We start from the raw sequence: 22,692 nt of genomic DNA, 5'->3' as shown, positions 1-22,692 counted from the left end.
ATATATTAGCACAGATAGAGCATTGGTTAGCGGACAGAAAACAGAGAGTAGGGATAAACGGATAATTTTCCAGTTGGCAGACTATAACTAGTGGGGTGCTGCAGGGATCAGTGCTTGGGCCTCAGCTTTTTACAATCTATATTAATGACTTAGACGAAGGGACCGAGTGCAATGTATCTAAGTGGGAAAGTAAGCTGTGAGGAGGACACAAAGAGCCTGCTTTTGTTTTTAAAAAAGCATACAGCCATGTTACAAGTCTTTGCTTAAAAAAAATATTTTGTTTTTCTTGCCCTCACAACAATGCTACTGTACATTGCAGAAAATATATTTCATACTTTGAAGGTTTCTAATTCAGTAGCTGCAAGCACAAAACCCTCCCTTTTTTGGATGCCAAAGCATAGACATTATGCCTATAAGAATCCAGTATACTACCACTTATAATTCAGCCAGACAAAATAACAGCTGCAGGATGCAAAAACTTCCTTGGAGCTTCAAAGGTACTACTCTCAGGCCATTGGTCAGAGAGGAAGTTAGTGAACTAAATCGTGCCAATTTGGCTTCGGTGACTTCCAGAAAAGCAATCTGTACTTTCCATACATAAAGGGGAGAGTCCAAACTGTTCGAGAAGGTAGTACAGAAAAATCACCCTATGTATGAATATTGTTACTAGTGACTAAAATCTTTAAATGCATGTTCCTTTACAGACCTCAAAATATTTATCTTTCTTGCTGCATGACATCTGAATATTTCTTCATATTTTTTCCATTTTCATTCCCTATCTTCTTTATGGCGCTCCATGCTAAATACTATTCCTCAGCCAAGAGACAGAGTAGGTAATCTACTGCCAGACATCTGCCTGTAGCGCTCACATGGCAAATTGTACAGAGGTATCAAAGAATCCATTAGCATCGCTTGCAGCCCATGTGATGGATGTAGCTTGTCACTTTTAATTGTATTTAAATTAAGGGCGTGAGGCGTTGCTATAAATATACAGCTAGTGACTAAAAAATCTCACACCCAAGTTATGCATTCAATATAAACAGGTTTGTATGTGTGTGTGTATATATATATATGCATATATGATACATATACGCACACAACATTGCTGCTCGTCCTTCTCAGTGATAAAGGTTGTAGGGAAGGGAGGTGATGTCTAAGTAATCTGAGCAAGTTGCTGATTTAGATGAATATGATAATCAGGCAGTTTCTATTATGCACAGCCAATCCACAGTGCCAGGTTTATGCCCGAGTGGCAAGTTGAAAATCTACTCCAATGACTCTTCACTGGGTACTTTTGTGAAAGGGACAGGGAGCGAATGTGCAAGCAGCGGAAAGAAAAGCAGAGAAGGCAGTGGGTTAATATTTTCCTTTGTAGAATCCAAATGAGGCAGAAATCAGGAAATTAAACTCAGGCTATGATCCAAGTCCCACATCTGGCTAACCAGTTCAGTACCCAAGTGTGTAAATAATGTTGGAGTCTGAAACACCCAGACAGTCCTGCACATTACAATATTACAAAAAAAAACACCTGGCAATTGAAGAGTGAGCTGGATTTGAGCTCCATTAGATGTACATTCCAGCTGAATGGTAATGCATTACCACTTGCCACTGTTGCAACAGTGTATTTTGCATTTAACACTTTGGAGACACATTCTCAGCAGACAGTGGTTGTCTGGTTGGGATGTCTCCTGAATGAAAACTCTTCAGACTTGAATCCTGTACTGATTTTGTGGTTTCTGCCATTTGCTTTTGCTTAGCCGAGGCACCTAATTTACACTGTGACACGAGTCAACAAGAGTGGAGTGAAACAATTTTTTTGTTGCCTACCATTTTCATCTTTTTAATCCTCTCAAACTCAGAAAATAAGTATGTATTGCCATCAGCACGACTATGATGGCAGTTTTGTAAAGAAATTGGCTCACTGTGTAGTTCCTCACATGTAAAAAGAGACTGGCATTCCAGGGTCACAAAATATTACTTTTGAAAATACACAGCAACTGAAAATGTAGAAAGAGAACCCCAACCAAGTTAAAAACAAAGAAAAAGAACAGCCAATGTGCACATTCGCAGTTTCGTGTAAATTTCAAACAGATAAATGTACTATTGATATGAAAAGGGGCACGGCTTTATAGGATGTTGGAAAGACCCTGCTTCCTTCTGTTTCATTCTATCCCACTTTCCAACTGTTTGCCTTTAGTTGAACAATTCTAGCTGGATCAAGCAATAAAGGGAATTATTTCACAAAGTGGATTACTTATCTATTGGCACAGTTGTCATTATTGCTCTTCAAAATTACAAATATATAAATAGTGCTATGGGAAAAATCAGAGCCTGTCACTTTAAAAGACTTAATAGTCACAACCTATGCAACCTTTTTTTTTATATTGGCCCAGAAATTCGGCTCGCCCCAGGTGAGTACGCACGGGGTACTCACCCGTAGGCCAAATGGAATTGCCGGTCTCCTGCATGCACTGCGCATGCGTGGGAAACCGGCACTTCCAATCCTCTGAACGAAGAGGTTCAGAGGTCGAACGCGCGCGCAGGGGAGGCTGCGCGTGCGCTTTGAACTTAGGTTTTTTTTTTTTAAAAACAGGTTTTCCCGGGAGGGTAAGCCTGCAGAATTTACACATTTAAAAAGCAGGCGTAAGGCCTGCTTTTTGCAAGGTAAGTGGTCAATTAATTAAAATTAAAACATTTTTTCTACAGGTTTATTATTTTTAAATACTTTAAAGCAAGGTAAGTTTATTTTTAGCCCTGTTATAATATAAAATTATTTTTTTCAAAAATTTAAATTATTGTTTGAAATAGTTATTTAATGTAATTTATAGTTTATTTAAAAAGTGTGATTTTTTTTAAAATTTATTTGAAGGTTTACTGCTATTTTGGGCCCGTAGTATTTATAAGTTTTGACAGGTCTACCTGTCAATCTTATGAATGGGCTTTTCCCTCCTCCGATTGGCTGCCCATGGCTCACGTGATCCCAGGGGACGCATCGCACTAACTGGAGCGGAATTCCACGGGGCCCTACAGCTCAACTGCCGGCGCGCAAGGTAAGTGCAGGTCGGGGGCTTACACCCGCGGGAAGCCCCCGGCCCGAATTTCTGGGCCATCATGTTTTAACTAGAGGAGCAACTTCGTACAAACATTCCATTAGGAGACTGTAAGGACTCATTTCCCTTATACAGTAAAGCAAGGGGAAATACAGAAAATACAGGCCTTGAAATTCTGCGGGTTTGCTCTTGGTTTCCCGTCGTAAATTCGGCAAAAGATCAGCAAAACCTCCAGAGAAATGACAGAAACTGTCGCTTTCAGCCATTTACACCTTTTCTTTGGACGTTCTACTAACCTCTCACCAAAGTTATGGCAGGTGATCAGGAAAACCCTTGGAGTTTAATTAAGATACAGTCCTAAAAAATAGAGCAAGTAAAACAACAGTGAAGTATAAAAGATAAAAATATTACTAATTGTAAGAGCTCATGAAACATCCAACATCCAAGAATCTCATAGATGAATTTAGAAAGTGGATTTATAGTATATGTGAATAATAACTTAATTCGAAAGATGAATGTAAATAATGTGCCAAACTTATTTTTATATTCCCATTGCAATATTTTGGAGAAAGGAGGGATAACACTTTTCTTCATGGGATCCACAAATTATAGTTCTGACTGTCTGCTTAAAGCTCTTAGCAGGAAGTGTTCAGATCATTCCATGATATAGTTGCTGCTGAAGTAAATTTCCTACAGTTCCTTCGACCTTAGTCCTGCTGGTTAGAAATGAAGTTAACCAGCAATAACAAGTACCTTTGCACCAGAAAGCCTATTCGACCGTTGGATTTAAACTGTTTTGTGCCTAACAGTCCTCAGTGCAAATATCCATAATTTTGCTGAAGTCATCCTCAGTGGAGGGTAAATGCTAGTAAATGACCTGTTCCTTCTTGCCCTTATTGGACTTGAGATGAACTCTTCAAGCTTTAGTGAAATGGGAAATGGGAGCATGAAATGAGTTCAATTATCTGTCTGCACTGTGGTATTTTTACTGTAATCAGTACTGCAGAAGTCAGATAGTATTTTTGTTCTGAGCACTGTCTTTCAATTAAGATTCTGATGGAATTGATAGCTGATGTACACAGAGAGATTATGAGTGTGACTACTTAGCTGGAAGGGATAGTAAATGCCAGACCATAGCGCCTACAGAAGGACGGGTCACAATAAAATACTAATACAGGTATTGGGTGATTTTAACTATGCAAAGATAGACTGACATGAAGATAATGCACGTGGTGAAGGAAGGGAGTTTTGAGTCAAACATAAGGGTGCTGGACTGGAGAAAAGCAAAGTTCAGTGAGATAAGAAAGGATCTGACCCAAATTAACTGGGCAGCAAAGCTAGGAAATAAATCAAGGGATCAGCAGTAGGAAATCATCAGATATGAGATGGATAGAGTACAAAATAAAGATATTCTAATGAGGTGAAAAGGGGTGCATCAAAGAATAGAGTTCTGTTGATAAATAGAGAGATTAAAACTGAACTCAAAAGGGCGCCATATGATAAAATTAAGTCTAATAATACTAAAGAAAATCATAAAGAATATAGTGTAGTGAGACGGTGAAAATGGAGATTAACTGGACTAAATGTGAATATGAAAGAAGTTATTAGATAATATAAAAGAAAATAGTAAAGGCCTTTATAAGTATATAAAAAAGTAAAAGAATGGTTAAAGAGATGGTAGGACCACTCAGGGATGAAGAAAGTAATAGAGGGCAGGGTGGCAGATAAGGATGAGGAGGAATTTCTTTACCCAGAGAGTGGTGAACCTGTGGAATTCTCTGCCACAGAAGACAGTTGAGGCCAATTCATTAAATATATTCAAGAAGGAGTTAGGTATATTTCTTAAGGCTAAAGGGATCAAGGGATATGGGGAGAAAGCAGGGACAGGGTACTGAATTTGGATGATCAGCCATAATCGCATTGAATGGCGGAGCAGGCTCGAGGGGCCGAATGGCCTACTCCTGCTCCTATCTTCTATGTTTCTATGTTTCTAAATGTGGAGGATTAAGGTATGGCAGAAATATTAAATACATTTTATTTACAAATAAAGATGGAAGTGAGAATGCATATGTACGAGAGGAAGATAATGAATAAATGTTATAGATAACTGTAGAAAAAATTGGCAGAACACAAGATAAATAAGTCACTGGGCCCTGATAGCATGTACCCTAGGCTATAGAAAGAGGAGGTAGAAGAGGCTCTGGTCAAATTTTTCAACCCTCCTTAAATATGCAAATTGTACTATGGGACTGGAAAGTAACTAATGTAATATCTTTGTTCAAGAAGAGACAGAAGGATAAACCAGGTATCTATAGACCAGTTAGTCTAATGTCATTTGTGGGAAAACTCTTACAGTTTGGAGAAAGATTGGAAGTGTTAAACCCCAGGAGATCAGTGCTAAGTCCCATCTGCCACCCTACATAAACTTGAACTCATCCAGAATCTACTGCCTGTATCCTAACTCGCACCAAGTCCCATTCACTCATCACCCCTGTTCTCGCCGATCTACACTGGCTCCCGGTCCGGCAACACCTCAAATGCCTGGAATTCACTCCCTAAACCACTCTGCCACCCTGCCCTCTACCTCTCTCTCCTCCTTTAAGGTGCTTGTTAAAACCTACCTCTGTGACCAAGACTGTCCCAATATCTCAAGTTGCTCAGTGTCAAATTTTATTTGATAACACTCCTGTGAAGTGCCTTGGGATGCTTTACTGCATTAAAGGCTCTATATAAATGAAAGTTGTTGCTAATGTTTGTTCTCAGTATATTTATAGTCAATTAGGACTTAGGCAATCTGGAAATTTACCAATGGCACAAAAGTTGGGGATTTGGTAGACATCGAGGAGGACTATAACAAACTTCAGGAAGACGTTTACACGTTAACGGAAAGGGCAGTTAGGTGATAGATATAATTTTATGCAAATAAATGCAAGGTAAAATATTTTGGGAGGAAAAGTAGTATGCACTCAGTATGCACAAGGAAAGGTAGTATGCACCCAGTGAAAAGATGCTCAATGGAATGGAATGAACTAAGACCCTTGGGTTCAACTATATAATTCCCTGAAAATAAGGGTGCAGGTAGATAATGTCATAAATAAGGGGAAAAATACAAGAGTAAAGAAGTAACAATAATTAATACAAAACATTGGTTATGCCTCAGCCTGCTGTTTTCAGTTTTGGGCGCCCTGTTATGGAAAGGACATTAAAACATCATAAATTCATCAGGATGATAACAAGAATGAGAAACCACAGTTAAGAGTAGAGACTTGAGATACTGGGACTATTTCCACTAAGCAGAGAAGGCAAAGAGGAGATTTTGTAAAGGTTTATTAAAATTATTAAGGATTTTTTGATAGAGTGAATAGGGTAAGACTATCTCCTCTGGGGAGTCAGAGATGAGAGATTATCAATTTAAAATTGTTACAAAGAGAGTGGGGAGAGTTTAGGAGTGATTTCTTTACACTGTGGGTTGTTGGAGAATGAAGTGCTTTGCCATAGGGAGTAATTGAGACAGATTTGATTTTTTTCTTTAAAAAGCACACAGAATTTCAAAAGCAAACAAAGTTTTTGAGGCAAACAGATAGGAAGGATGCATGAAAGGGCTGGAGAAGGAGGGAAACAGGTTGAGAACAAGAAGGCTTCTGGCCTCACGGTACCCACCCCTGGGGTAGAAAGTGGGAATGGCTGACAGTGGCTAGAGGGTTACAGTTAAATTGAGTAACAGTGCAACAAAGGGGAATGGAGGACGCAGGGCTGAGTGCATTGTTCTAAGAGGAAGAGATGGGGTAGTGGTGAGACTGAAGGTGTAGTAGGAAGACAGATAGGCAGTGGGAAGTGAAGATGTAGGGGACCCAATGAGAGCAAAAAGGTGAAGCGATTGAGGGCTACATTTTCCTCCAGCTCTCACCCTAAATGCACCCTGCAACTGTTGGTGGCTCCTTTCTCTGCCATAACACACAACTCCCACATAAAAGGAAAGAAGAAAACAAGAGAAAGAAGCAGAAAAGGAGAAACAGAGAATCAGCAACATAAAGATATCAGAGACAGGTTAGAGAGTGACCATACACTGACTTATTATCTGCAATGCCATGGGAGATCGGTCAGTTCTTTTGGATTTTCCACGTGCTCTACAAAGCCTATGAACAAAGTCCTAACAATTCATGAGAATGGGAAATAAAGCACTTCTACTAATTAAATAGCAAATTTCTAAATCAAGTCCCAAACTATTTATACAGACCGTGTTTTTTTCAACAATGATTTTTCTTTGAATGTTTACGACATCATCATGCCTACCTTCAGAGTTCAATGTGATGAGTGTGACATTTGGTGCCAAGTTCTGACCTCCTGATTGACCACTATTCGAAACGGTGTCACTTGTTTCAGACCCACTTTCTACATCTTCAGTATGGCTATCTTCATGGCCAGGAACCTTTACAATTATTGTGTTCTGTCTCCTCCCTGGCATAGAACTTTGTTGTCCCAAAATAGGAAAAAATACAAAAGTAATAAAGCAGCTTGTTAGACTATATGTTACTGACATACAGAAGTATCAGTAAGAATCAAACAGATATTTGGAGTTGTATAGTTTATCATTTAACTAGTTTGCAATGTCTTACTGACATTAATTCTAAAATAATTCATTGGTTTATCAGTAGGCCAGGTAGTACGAGTACAGCAAAGCTTTACAGACGTAGTTCATAACAGTATATTAAAAAATGTGCTACTTGGTAAGAGATGTCCTTATTTTTCAACTATATGGAAACGTGCCATTTCAATTCTCTCCCACACCAGGCAGCACAGTAGTCATGTATGCTATTATGAAAGGAAAATTAATTAAGTGCATTTTAAAAGAACTTCAACTTACATGTGATACACTATGAAAAAAAGAGAGCTATGAAAAAAATATTGTGATGCTGAATGTTTCTACTTAAGAACACCAGAAGTACTGAGAGTTATGAGGTTCACGTCACAAGTCAAATACTTTTCATAAATCACGGTTTTTTAACTTTACATTCTACTTAGCCAGCACATATTTTTACTTTCAAATTCTTTCGTTTCATGAAACAGTTTTGCGAAGGCAGAATTATATGCTACCATGATGTGGGCCCGTATTTTCTGATCGGAGGCTTCCTGCGTGCGGAGGCCTCCGATCTGGAAAAAATCAAGAGCATTCTTGACATGCCTGAAACCAGCACTTACGATGTCCCTACGGAATATACGGCCCAAGATGTACCTTCAGTATGTTACATCGACTTTGGGGTTTCATTTTAAAATTTTGTTCATTTGAAAGATAGTATAAGGAATCATAAAAATCAAACATTGCCATTTGATAGGAATAAAGGCATATTAAGTTAAAAAAACTTCATAACGCATTAGGAGCCAAAATACAAACAAATACTATGTGTGAATGATCTGGCTTCATAGTAAAAGTAAAAAGACCAAGAAAATTACTTCTAAAAATAAATTACAACTGGTCTAGATATTCGTGCCCAAGGATCATTGAAAGTCTGTTTGAACAGGCATTTCTTCCAGTGCTTTGAAAGTAGGTTTTAATAGAACGCTCAGTTTACCTACTTGGGAGTCAAAAAGAATAAAAACAAAGTTAATTTTTTTCCATAGGGAACTGTCTAGAACTTGGTTTACAATGTCTTGAGACCTTCCGACCTCAGTTTAAATTTCCATCATGGCTCTAAGATTCATAATTCTTTGTTGAGTCAGCTACTGGTCACGCAAAGATGCACTACCAGCCAAACTATAATATTACTAGCTGGGGTGCCCGGCGGTGCCGAGGCTTTTTCGAGGGCATGTTGTTCTTGGAAGAGAGAGAGCGACTGGGGGGGAAGAGAGAGAGCGACTGGGGGGGAAGAGAGAGAGCGACTGGGGGGGGAAGAGAGAGAGCGACTGGGGGGGAAGAGAGAGAGCGACTGGGGGGGAAGAGAGAGAGCGACTGGGGGGGGAAGAGAGAGAGCGACTGGGGGGGGAAGAGAGAGAGCGACTGGGGGGAAGAGAGAGAGCGACTGGGGGGGAAGAGAGAGAGCGACTGGGGGGGAAGAGAGAGAGCGACTGGGGGGGGAAGAGAGAGAGCGACTGGGGGGGAAGAGAGAGAGCGACTGGGGGGGAAGAGAGAGAGCGACTGGGGGGGAAGAGAGAGAGCGACTGGGGGGGGAAGAGAGAGAGCGACTGGGGGGGAAGAGAGAGAGCGACTGGGGGGGAAGAGAGAGAGCGACTGGGGGGGAAGAGAGAGAGCGACTGGGGGGGGAAGAGAGAGAGCGACTGGGGGGGGAAGAGAGAGAGCGACTGGGGGGGGAAGAGAGAGAGCGACTGGGGGGGAAGAGAGAGAGCGACTGGGGGGGGAAGAGAGAGAGCGACTGGGGGGGGAAGAGAGAGAGCGACTGGGGGGGGAAGAGAGAGAGCGACTGGGGGGGGAAGAGAGAGAGCGACTGGGGGGGAAGAGAGAGAGCGACTGGGGGGGAAGAGAGAGAGCGACTGGGGGGGGGAAGAGAGAGAGCGACTGGGGGGGAAGAGAGAGAGCGACTGGGGGGGAAGAGAGAGAGCGACTGGGGGGGAAGAGAGAGAGCGACTGGGGGGGAAGAGAGAGAGCGACTGGGGGGGAAGAGAGAGAGCGACTGGGGGGGAAGAGAGAGAGCGACTGGGGGGGAAGAGAGAGAGCGACTGGGGGGGAAGAGAGAGAGCGACTGGGGGGGAAGAGAGAGAGCGACAGGGGGGGGAAGAGAGAGAGCGACTGGGGGGGAAGAGAGAGAGCGACTGCGGGGGGAAAGAGTGAGAGAGACGGGGGTAAGGTGGCCCGATGGACCCCTGCGAAGGAAGAAGGTAAGCTCTCCCTCCCTGTCCCACCCCCTCACTCTTTCCCTCCCTCACCCTCTCTCTCCCTCCCCCGTCTCTCCCTGCTTTACTCTCTCTCCCTCCCCAGTTTGAAAAGTTTGGAATCAAGATGGCGGCGACTCACCTCGGTTCAGAACGATAAGGCCCGCCCACGCATGCACCGATTGGTCGACCGTCAGGTCACCAAAGCGTAGGATTGGTCAATTGTCCCGTCACTCGACTCTTGGAGGGCCCGCCCGCACGTGCCAGGAAACCGCCCCCGCCACGCAGCGATTGGTCGACCGTCGGGTCGCTCGACCGTACGATTGGTCGACCTCGACATCACTCAATGCTAATGAGCAGATAATGAGCGGAATTTTGAACGTTTTTTGGATACCGTGGGCATAATTTTTGTCTCACCGAAACGTAAATACGCTTACGACCGTTCTGGAATCGTAAGCTATCTTTTGATGTAACACACGTGTAGGTACGCTCTATAACTTTTGATTGTATAGCTGGACAGAGAGACAGAAAGACAGACAGAGAGACATACCGTTTTATATATATAGATTTGTCAATAACCCTGTTATGCTGTGTACTTTCACAATCCCTTTTCATGACTGATTATTAAAAAATATCAAGCCACCAAATTTCAGCTCCCAGAGATGAAGAATATCATCACAGTGTGAAATTTACGCTTTTTTTGTCTGATTACGACTCTGTGAATCACCATTGGACATTTTTCTATTTTCAAGGCGATATATAGATTCAAGTTACTGTTGTTGAAACATTTTGCTTAGAGTTGCAACAATAATCTAGAATTAAATAAAGCCATATTCCACAGTTAATGAAAAGAACTTTGTAACCAAGATAGCAGAATTAGTGAGGATATTTGAACTTTTAATGTAGCTCAAGTGGATGACAAATATGCATATTAGCCTAGATTTTCCAATTGGGCATACCCTCAAATGGAAGTCAGGGAGTGTGGGAAGATTACCTGCCCAATTTTTAGCACAATGACCCCATGTGTATTTCCGGGGTGAGCCTCATCATCATGACATAGCCAGGGCACTAATGTAAAAACACCTGTGACAAATTGGGCAGAAGAAAATCCAGCGTTGCTGCAGGATTTGAAAGTAGACAATGTGATTTCGTGCTGTGAGAAACAGGAAAATAATTTACTCAAAAATATCTATAAGGAGTGCAGGAAGACAGAGAACCGCATGTTTCTCTGATGGGGCCATACAACTTCTCCTGCAGGAAGTCAAGGTTATTAGGGCAACCTCTTTGGCAATGTTTCGCAGGCTGGGCACAGATCTACATACTTGCATATATACCAGAAAGCATGAAAGGTCAGGTCACCCCTACAGTTGTGGAAATGGTGGATCTACATTGGGGCTGTTGCATTTTAGAATTTTTTAAACCATTTTACCATCCAAGTCGAGGATGTGATGCAAGTTAAATTGAAGTTTGCTTTCAAGGGGTTAGATTCATAGGCTCGATACACGCTGGGGATGCAGATCAGAAGTCAGAGGAAAAGTCTGTCCAGAAGGCAGACAATGGAAGTAGTTTAAAAACAACTCAGCAAACATTCATACCTTAGGGATTGAAATGTTTTGTCCTTCTTAGCTTTGCAGGGGCAAAAAAGGTGTTACTTAGACAGCTAATTAGGACAGTGTGGTGAATTATTATTTTGATGAAAAGGGACTGAAGTAAATGAGATTTACTGTAACTGTTACTCTCTAAGCTCACTTATTGACTGTAAAATAAAGCGACTCATTGATTCATATTTGGTCTCGTCCCACAAAAGTGTTAATCAGTCTATCTTTCAGAAATTGGAAAACCACATTAGAGCAAATGTGAGCTCATGCAACAAGGATGGATCATTGAGAATATATTAAGAATCTTAAAAGAAATGTTCTTGCTAATTTGTGAAACATCTGAAGTACGATATTCCCTGTTCACTTTCCCATTAATTTGTATTCCTCCCACAAAAATTTATTAAAAATTGCCAACTAAAAATAATTAAAGAACCGTAATCGTGGCAAAATTACATTTTACTGATTTCTCCCTATTAATTAACAATCACAACATCTTTATTAAGATTTTTATTTTTACCCATTAAACCTTTCTCTGAGAAAATAAGCATCCAGAATCACAATTCTGATCCAGAAAATTAAAAATGTACAGTTTGGTTTTAATCAGGTCAATTTTTCTGATAGAGCATTTTTAAGAGCAACCCAGCTTAGGAGTGACAAAAACCTGATACCCTCATTCTTCCCACTGGATTACTTTTACATTAATTTCATTTGTTTATAGTCAATCTTTAAAACAAAATGCAAATAAGTAGTACCACACCAGTTATAGACTGGATTTGAGGTGCAACAGCTGCTGACAGTCTAACTCCTGCTAGTATATTAAATATGACATAAGTTAGACAAGCACCAAAAAGTGGGGAGAAAACACAAGTTTACTAATAACTACATAGACTAAAATACTTGAAGTGTGTAACTAACAGGACATAGTAAATAATGATTATTGCTAATTAATCTTGGGGCAATAAGAAAAGGAAGTGGAATTTGTAAGGTTCACTAACTTGCTGAGAATATTGTCCAGGGTGTCTGTTCCTCTGGGTAAAGACTCTTCCTGTCCAGCAACTTTGGAACCAATTGGGTTCTGACGATCACTATTTAATATTACAGTAGTCTGTGGTACAGTGCTGCAAGAAATAATGTCAGATAAAAAATACTTGAACACAGAATCAAACATAAATCAAAATCATACAACAAAATATATTTAACAAGTAAATACTGAGCATATTTTAATTCCATATATACACAGATCAACATTGAAAAATGTGATTGTCTATTAAAAATAAAATATAAAATTGAGTTCCTGGAGAGCTTCCACACTAGTATTATTTCAGCTGTTTCGCTCCCTTCCAAACATCTGCAACTACAGATGATGCAGATGTCTATTTGGTCAGCCAGAGCTACTTCAAGTATCCTGATCAGGTTTCATATCTTTCTTTTGTACAATAATTTTGCAATTTTACAGTTTAAGCACTGGACATTAATATTTGCCAAAAAAATAATTTTGTTCCATCATTAATTTGAGGATTATAATCAGGTGATGAATTGATTGTATTTTTAAAAGTTTAAATAAACAGACAGCATGGCAGCACAATAAATTGGTGGACCAAAATGTAATAGCAGTGTGGTGGGATGCATTGCAAAGGTTTCATGGAGGTAATATAAACCGCCCCCCCACCTCCCCCCCCCCAACGACAGGTGGGAGTGGATCGAAGGGGTTAGGAGAGTTAAATTGTAAAAAGTGTGAAACCCGCCACATACATGCCTACTTGCAGTTTAACTGCAGCAGTTTTGGGATCGGCCAAGTAACCCGCTCTGGAGAGGCGTGTCGGCAATTATAATATTTAAATGAGGCTCTGTGTCTCAGATCTTGGGAGCCATTTGAATGTAATGGCTGTGGCCCGGGTTGCCCAGGGCTCGGGGAACTTGGGGAGCAGCTAAAGGCAGCTGCTAGGTCCAGCAGGTAAGTGCTTTTGCAGGACTGCTTGTGGGCCAGGAGGAACAGGAGTGCTTCCCCTGGCCCCTCCAGCAAACCTGCTGTGATCTCTCGCTTCCACGCGATCAGCTAAGAGTGCTGAAGGGTAGATGCTGAGAGGCTGTTTCCATGGTTGGAGTGTCTAGAACTAGGGGGCATATTCTCAGGATAAGGTGTCGGCCATTTAAACATAGAAGAATAGGAGCAGGAGTAGGCCATTCGGCCCCTCGAGCCTGCTCCGCCATTCAATGAGATCATGGCTGATCATCCAAATTCAGTACTTTGTTCCTGCCTTCTCTCCATATCCCTTTCGCCTTAAGAAATATATCCAACTCCTTCTTGAATACATTTAATGAATTGGCTTCTACTGCCTTCTTTGGCAGAGAATTCCACAGGTTAACCACTCTCTGGGTGAAGAAATTCCTCCTCATCTCTGTCCTAAATGGCTTTCCCCTTATCCTTAGATTGTGACCCCTGGTTCTGGACTCCCCGACCATCGGGAACATCCTTCCAGCATCTAGTTTGTCTAGTCCTGTTAGAATTTTATAAGTTTCGATGGGATCCCCCCTCATTCTTATAAACTACAGCGAGTACAAGCCCAATCGACCCAATCTCTCCTCATACTTCATTCCTGCCATCCCAGGTATCAGCCTGGTGAATCTTCGCTGCACTCCTTCCATGGCAAGAACATCCTTCCTCAGATAAGGCGACCAAAACTGCACACAATACTCAAGGTGTGGCCTCACCAAGGCGCTGTACAACTGCAGCAAGACATCCTTGTTCCTGTACCCAAACCCTCTCGCTACGAAGGCCAACATACCATTTGCCTTCTTAACCGCCTGCTGCACCTGCATGCTTACTTTCAGCGACTGGTGCACAAGGACGCCCAGGTCTCATTGCACTTCCCCTTCTCCCAATCTATTGCCATTTAGATAATAATCTGCCTTCCTGTTTTTGACACCAAAGTGGATAACCTCGCATTTATCCACGTTATATTGCATCTGCCATGCTTCTGCCCAATCACCCAACCTGTCCAAATCATACTGGAGTTTCTCAGCATCCTCCTCACAGCACACACGCCCACCCAGCTTTGTGACGTCTGCAAACTTGGAGATATTACATCTAGTTCCCTTGTCCAGATCATTAATATATATTGTGAATAGCTGGGGTCCAAGGACCGATCCCTGCGGTACCCCACTAGTCACTGCCTGCCACTCGGAAAAAGAGCAGTTTATTCCAACTCTTTGCTTTCTGTCTGCCAACCAGATCTCTATCCAAGTCAATACCTTGCCACCAATCCCATGTGCCTTAATTTTACACGCTAATCTCTTATGCGGGACCTTATCGAAAGCCTTTTGAAAATCCAAATGCACCACATCCACTGGTTCTCCCTTATCTATTTTACCAGTTACATCCTCAAAAAATTCCAGTAGATTAGTCAAGCACGATTTACCTTTTGTAAAGCCATGTTGACTTTGTCCGAACCGGACTGAGATGAGGAGCAATTTCTTCACTCAGAGGGTTGTAAATCTTTCTAATTCTCTACCGCAGAGGGCTGTGGATGCTCAGTCTTTGAGTATATTCAAGTCTGAGATCGATAGATTTTTGGACTCAAGGGAATCAAGGGGTATGGGGATCAGGCAGGAAAGTGGAGTTGAAGTCAAAGATCAGCCATGATCTTGTTAAATGGTGGAACAGGCTCAAGATGCCACATGGCCTACTCCTGCTCCTATTTCTTATGTTCTTACGATTCCCAACAGAGACAGAGGTAGGAGGAATAATCACATGCAGAACCATATCCAACCTGTTCTCCTAGCAGTCAGCTAAAATAACCACATTGGCAAAGCCTGGAAACAAGCAAGTTGCCTGCTCATCCTCTTACCCATGTGGAGAAATCTAGAGGGTAATAGTCATAAAGTTCAACTGAAATTTTACAAACCTCCTTTACAGTCCTTTATATAGTATGCAAAATAATTAGATACTTTTTTTTGGAAAAGTTAAGACATCCATATAGTTTCAATATTTGACATGCATCTTCTTGTCCCTGGCAATTCACCAGTGGGTCAGTACACCAATGAAAGAAGGCCAGCACAAGTAAAGCCCACCTGATGACCAGACCTGGGTCATAAACTGGATCCCTAAATATATAAAAAATGTAGTAATTTTTTGGCCCTTTTATAATATACTAGCTGAAGTGCCTGGCGGTGCCGAGGGTCTTTTGAGGGCATGTTGTTGTTGGAAGAGAGAGAGAGAGCAACTGGGGGGAAGAGAGAGCGCGATGGGGGAAGAGAGAGCGCGACTGGGGGGAAGGGGGGGGAAGGGGGGGGAGGGAGGGAGGGGAGGGGGGGAGGGAGGGAGGGGAGGGGTGGGGGAAGGAGGGGGGAGAAAGGGAGGTGGGAGCCAGCAGACCCTCTCCCCTCTGCCGGCAATGGGGGGGAAGGGGGGAAGGGGGAAGGAGGGGGAAGAGTCCCCGAGCCCCGCCCCCCGATCTCCCGATGTCCCGCCCCCCGATGTCCCGCCCCCAATCTCCCGATGTCCCGCCCCCCGCGGCCCGATCTCACGAGGCCCGATCTCCCGAGCGCCGATCTCCCGAGGCCCGATCTCCGATCTCCCGAGCCCCGCCCCCCCATCTCCCGAGGCTTGCCCCCCCCCCCGCCGATCTCCCGAGGCCCGATCTCACGAGCCCCGCACCCCCCCCGCCCCGATCTGCCGAACCCCGATCTCCCGAGCCCCGCCCCCCACCCGAGCCGGCTTCTAGAGCAGAGAGACGCCGCCGCGCAACCTACCGCGTGAGGCCCGGCCGGACTCAAGTCGCGCATGCTGACTCCTGCCCCACCCGCCTTTACAAAGATGGCGGCGGTGGCGACGCTCGGCTCAGGCCCGCTCCCTCCAGCCTTCACAAAGATGGCGGCGATCGCGAGCCTAGCGGGTGGTGCCTAGCTCGGGCGTGGCTGGGCAAGAGGCCCAGGCTTACAAGCCTGGAAAAACGGTGAAAGGTAGGTAAATTGTAGATGTTAGAGAAAAGATTTACAAATTAATTAACTTTTTTTTAAAAACAATGTGTGTTTTAAAAGCAACTTTTTTTTTGCTGGAAATGTAGATTTGAAAAGAAACACGCAGAAAGTGGGAAAAAGAAATGAAAAGTTTGGAATCACGATGGCAGCGACTCACCTCAGTTCAGAATGATAAGGCCGCCCACACACGCACCGATTGGTCAACCGTCAGGTCACTGAACTGTAGGATTGGTCAATGATCACATCACTCAACTGTAGCCCGCACACACAATGAACCCACCCCCACTCAATGCAAATGAGCGGATAATGAGAGGAATTTTGAACATTTTTTTAGATACTGTCGGCACAATTTTTGTCCGAGCAAAAAGTAAATACACCTACAAGAGTCCCCTAATGATGAGCTTTCTTTTGATATAACATATGTGTAGGTATGCTCTATAACTTTTGATTGTATAGCCGGCTAGAGAGACAGACAGAGAGACATATCCTTTTATATATATAGATACTGATAGCCAAAGTGATAGCAACTTTCCAGGATTTGGGTGGAGGATGCAAGGTTTCTCTTTCCCCCTGCCTCCTCTGGCTGGCGCCCAAAATGTACCCACTAATGGGTGCTGCCTGTGGTAAACCACTGTTTGTATTCCACTGTGTACATGCCTGGACATGCCTCGGCTGACTCCTCCCACAAGTCCTAGTATAAAGGTGACTGCTCCCCAGCCCTTTGTATTCTGGACCGGTCGACCACTCGAGGCAGACCTTCATTCTTTTGTTAATAAAAGCCTTTAGTTACTCTCTTAACTCTCAGTCTTTTATGAGTAATTGATAGCGCATCACTGCCATTTGGTAGCACCATGATGTGACTTCCCTCTGGCCCTGCATAATCCTGTCCATCGGCACTGGAGGTCATCAGTGGGTCAATCCCGGCATTTACGCGGAATCAAAGGCCAGCAGATTTTCGGAGCCACTATGTCCAAAGAAACAAGTAAAATATTTTCCAAAACAGTTTCCCAAAAACCTAATATTTGAACAAAATCCATTTTTTGGGTTAGCCAGGTGACTGTTTTCCACACAAGACAATCAACAGATTTACGAGTCTCCAAACCCAGCTGCTAAAAAATCTACAGATGTAGAATTTTTATATGCCAGACATGGATTCCACACTCTCATTAAGACTGATGATTGAATACACATATGGGAAAGGAGAAGTATGTAATTTTTGGACATCAACTGTAAAGTGGATAGTGTTAAAATGACAGTGTGTGTGTGGTTTTCAAGCATCCATGTAATCACATACAGCTGTACAGCTTGTGGGAAGAGGAAGTTGAGTTGCCACATTGCTCAAAGAAAATGGTATGAAAAGATAAAGCAAACTTTGCCTAGTGGAATTTGACTTAGGACTTTCTGAGCTCCATTTCTGCAACGTGCTCAGTCCTCCAGGTGAGATATACCCTGGTCTGCAAGTACAGGAAACTTTCTGGTATCCGGCACGGACGGGACCGACGTGTTGCCGGTTCATCAACAATTCCGGATAACCGAACGCTATAGTAAAAGATACGGAGCTCAGAGCTCCGTATAAAGCAACAAACCCTGTTGCAGCTTCAAAACAATCGGCACAAGTTGCAAGCGTCTCTGTAGCTTAGCAACAGCTTCAGCTACACCCTTGCACAGCAACAAACGGAGTAAAAAAAGTAATAAAAGTAATAAAAGTTATCTGAACCGACTCCTGAATTTTGCCGGTGGATAGAGCGTTCCGGTTATTTAGGGGCCGGTTAATCGAAAGTTTTCTGTACTGTTATAATAGTGAATAAGCTTTTACTTACTTCTCTCTAAGCATACTCATTTTGTGTCTTGATTTGACAAAAAACTAAGGGCCATTTTGGCAATACCAGAAACACACCGTTTACCCCTCTCCCCCATTCCCCAAGGATAGTCACTGGTTGATTATTGGATAGAACCACAGAATTCTACAGCACAGTAAAACAGTAATTGAACAATAGGAGGCTTTCAAGCTGACATTAACTGACTAGCATGGGTTTGAGCCCTCATCAGATGGACAGCAGGTACCAGGTGCCCCTTCATTCAGTATCCTGAGCAGCACAACACACCATGCAATTTGTGACAGTATTACCACCATCCTCCTGACCACAATATGGACACACACTATGTCCCATGGAATAGGAATAATGATTCTGCCAATTGGAGGTGCAAAGCTTCAGTAACAACTGCTTATCTCTTCGCAACTGAATCATGGAACGTACTAATCTTCCAGGTAACACCTTCAGAGTTTCCACATCAGCTATATAATGTACATCTGCGATAGAAGGACTTGCACAGGACAACTTGCATGGTACCAACCATCTTCATAATCCAGACATCCAAATCCAGTGCTGTTAACCAGATTTACTCACTATCAACTCTTAATCCAGTTCCTCATAAGGGCGTCCCATTTTGGGATTTTTTGACTATTTTTCCACGGAATGGATTTGGAAGTGACTTACATTTTAAGTAGCGTGTTCTAAATTAAAATGGTTTATACTATCTTATGATTAGCTATTCAGTAATGAATTTAAGATGTGAGTGACCAGCACCAAGACAATATCTGAAATTTGTAACAAGACCAATTATAAGGCAAATGCCCCTTCCAGGTTAGGATAAGCTGGAGCCCACCCTCCCTGTAACAGTTTCCCCTTTTGCCCCTAATCCACTTCAGAGCTTGGTACTGAATCCTGCACATGGGCTGGAAAAGTCCTTCTGTTGCATGCCTGGGAGTTCTGAGACACGAGGAAGAACTGTTTGGACACAACTTATAAGCTAACCTGCACTGAGCCAAAAACAAAGGGCCTTTCATCCCTTCTCCATGCAGTGTGTCCAGAGTAAAGTTTGCTTCCATCAGCACTCCAGATATGGATATGAATCAACAACTGCAACAGATCACCCCTGTACCTTCCAATAAATATTCTAAAATCCCCTCTTGCGCTATGCAAAGTGATAATACTGCCGTGGGTTTGAACAGGATATCATGGTAGGTTGCCCCAAATTGCAAACAACCAGCAGAGTCAGAAACGAGTTATTTACTGTACCACATGCTAGTTAAACAAAATAGAAAAAAAAATGTGCACTCAAAGGACAAATTTCTCCTGCTGATTTCTCTTTTCAAAGGAGTAGAGCCCGATAGAGGTAGCTCGGGTCTTTGTGGCAGCCAACGTATGCACATGTGTGGATAAACGGGAAAACCTTTGATTACATAAACAAGAGACAGAGGATGAGGCATAGCAAGGAAGTCTGTAGAGGAAGGGCTGACAAGCAAGAGGTAACAAGTTCAGTGTTCGGTCGGCGCTCAACTAGGCAGGTCACAGAAGTAGAGTCTGGGAGGGGAATGAAGAAGGTTGAAGAGGAGGGGTATGGTAGTGGTTAGGTTACTGGATGTGTAATCCAGAGGCCTGGCCTAATAATCTAGAGAATGAGAGTTAAAATCCCACCATGGCAATTTGAGATTTTGAATTCAATTTTTAAAAAATCTGGAAATAAAAAGCTAGTGTCAGTACAAGTGACCATGAAGCCTTCGGATTGTTGTAAAAACCCAACTGGTTCTCGAATGTCCTTTAGGGGAGGAAACCTGCCATCCTTACACAGTCTGGCCTACATGTGACTCTAGTCCCACACCAATGTGGTTGACTCTCAACTGCCCTCTGAAGTGACCGAGCAAGCCACTTAGTTGCATCAAATCAGGGTAACTAAGGATGAGTAATAAATGCGGTCTTGCCAGTGACACCCACATTCCGAGATTTATTTATTTTATTTTTTTTTTTTTTTAAGTCCGTTGACTGCAAGGGAGATCTGGAGTAGAAGTAAAAACTCAGTTAAAATCTTTTCTCATTAAAAAAAAAGCAGACTGTAGTATTGACAGAGCTGAATTTTATTTGCGATTTTAATCTTCTCTGAATTGATCTTTTATTGCTTTTACACTACAAGAGTGCAGCCAACTGCAAGTGCACCATTCTCCTGACTTTGGTAGCATTTCAAAATCTAAACAGCTGGCCCTGTAGGAAACTGACAGCAGCATAAGGCCCATGAAAGTGTATGTCTATGAATGAGGTGTTGAGTTAAGGTCTCCCATTTCAGCAAACCAAACAAGGGATCCCAGTGTTGTGCATTTGTGCTAGGCCTAATTTTTAAGTGACCCCACTTTCTTATGAGTTGTCTCGCATTGTTTCTCCATGAAAAAATTCTTATCGGAAAGAGACTGCCTTGTGTCTGATGCTTTAATATAAATATGCTGCATGCAGTATATATACTAAGTTTAGGTTTTAGTTGATGAGCCTATTCCCTTTGAACAGTTCTTGTTATACTCTATAAATTAGCTAAGCAAAATAAGTTCCATTAAATTCATCAAGTACTAAGTGGAGTCTTGAAACTACTAAGTATAAAATAATTGCTCTATATGACTTTTTTCTACCATTTTATAGTAGTAATTTGCAGGCCAATCTGCTCATTTTCCTGTAGGAACAGAATCAGTGTCTTAACAATTGAGAGATGGACTGCATTACTGATTGCTGCCAAATGATTATCATTCACCCTATGATCACAACATTGACATACATGAGGAAGGCCATTTGATCATGCATCCAAAATTTAAAAAAAGCTAAATTTAAAAACCCATCCAATTAACTCTTGAATGCATCTAAGGTTTTTGCCTCGACTACCAGGAGACCATTCCGTGTTAGTCTGTCTTTGCATGAAGTGCTTCCTGATATCTGTCCTAAACTTTTCTTTCATCATTTTTAATATATTCCCCCTTGTTCTTGTATCCTGACATACTATTAAGTATTTATTCCAGATTAACCTTAACTATATGCCATTTCATGGCCTAGAAATTGGGTATAGCCCCGCTTGAGGCGTTAGAACTGGCGGAGCGCTAAGTTTATAGCCAGACGAAAATTATCGCCCCCAAAGGGGATTGAGGCGCTAATTCAGCCGTTGCACGGTGTTCCGAAGGCGCAAAAGTTCAGGCGCTACTCAATATCGACGCGGACGGGCGCAGCGCAGGTGATCTCAATTACGGGAAACCACGAGACTTCCAGGCGCCAGCCGGCTCTTAAAGGGGTGGGTCAGTCAGCCTGAGCTTCAACACCCAACGCCCTGTAGGCCTCAGAATCGGCGCTCGCCCTTGTCTGGCATTACAAACTTCTTCAGCATGGAGAAGGTTAGACAGAGAGCAGAGCGCTTCAGCACTGAGGCTCTGGACCACTTGGTGGCTGCAGTTGAGCGCCGTCGAGATGTCCTGTATCTGGACAATGGCAAGAGGCCGAATCAGAAGGGTTACCGACGATCTTGGAGGGAGGTTGCTGTGAGGGTCAACTCCAACAGCATGGAGACCAGGACCCCTGTTCAGTGCAGGAAGAAATTGAACGACCTCACACGGATCGTTAGGGTGAGTGATGGTTTAGCAAACTTCTGATTCCCTCCATCTGCAGCTGACTTCGGGCACCCTGTTGCAATGATGCCCCAATGGCCATCTGTCAGCATGCACCCATGGCCCTTTCTGGGCACACACATGGACAGATGTCTCAAGGCCTCATGTAAGGGCTCTTGCACCATGGGGGCCATGCAATGATCTCTCAAGGCCTCATGTAAGGGCTCTTGCACCATGGGGGGCATGCGATGATGTCTCAAGGCATCATGTTACAGAACTTCCCCTTCTTTCCCCTGCAGTCCAAGCTGGCAATGATCCGAAAGGAGCAGCGTTGAACCGGTGGCGGACCTCCACAAGTGGTCACTCTCACGGATCTGGAGGAGAGAGTGCACCAGATACTTGGAGGGCGTCTGTCTGGTCCTGTGACCACTGCATCTGCCGACCCCATTTCCGACAGCAAGGGTAAGACTCTCACCTTTTTCACCTGTTGCCTTCCACTTGGTCCCCCCGCCAGCATGCATCCTCAGTGTGCAGCCATGTCAGAGCCTTGCCGCAATCTGGCATGCCTTTCAGCAAACCTGTCCTTTTGCTAAAGCCACTCTTCCACCTCCCACTTTCAGATGAAGCAGCACTAACTCGGGCTCAACGCACTGAAGCTGCCAGTGCCAGTGCCACCGGAGGAGAGGGCCAGGAGGAATCCGGACCAGCCGTTGCAGAATCTGGGGAGAAGACACATCTACAGACTGGGGATAGTGGTCCCCTGGAGGGGATGGCGGGGGGGGGGGCTCTGAAGGTGAACCAGTTGCCGGACCAAGCGGCATGCAGC

At 43.2% G+C, this 22,692-nt stretch overlaps 1 protein-coding gene across 7 annotated transcripts in view; it reads right to left on the bottom strand.

Annotated features, from left to right (window-relative positions):
- banp (BTG3 associated nuclear protein) overlaps positions 1 to 22,692 on the bottom strand; it is a 354,489-nt gene that overhangs the window by 241,783 nt on the left and 90,014 nt on the right. For all 7 annotated transcript variants that reach the window (XM_085991608.1, XM_085991609.1, XM_085991611.1 and 4 more), the window contains 2 exons: positions 12,469 to 12,591; positions 7,344 to 7,519 (listed from right to left, as the gene is read on the bottom strand). In XM_085991608.1, coding sequence (XP_085847734.1) covers positions 7,344 to 7,519; positions 12,469 to 12,591 — 299 coding nt within the window. The remainder of the gene's footprint in view (positions 1 to 7,343; positions 7,520 to 12,468; positions 12,592 to 22,692) is intronic.

The sequence above is a fragment of the Somniosus microcephalus genome, chromosome 6 (assembly GCF_052327205.1).
Source record: "Somniosus microcephalus isolate GS21.2 chromosome 6, FLI_Smic_1.0, whole genome shotgun sequence".
Lineage (NCBI taxonomy): Eukaryota > Metazoa > Chordata > Chondrichthyes > Squaliformes > Somniosidae > Somniosus > Somniosus microcephalus.
The sequence above is the reverse complement of the archived record's forward strand: the minus strand, read 5'-3'. Positions and strand labels throughout refer to the sequence as shown.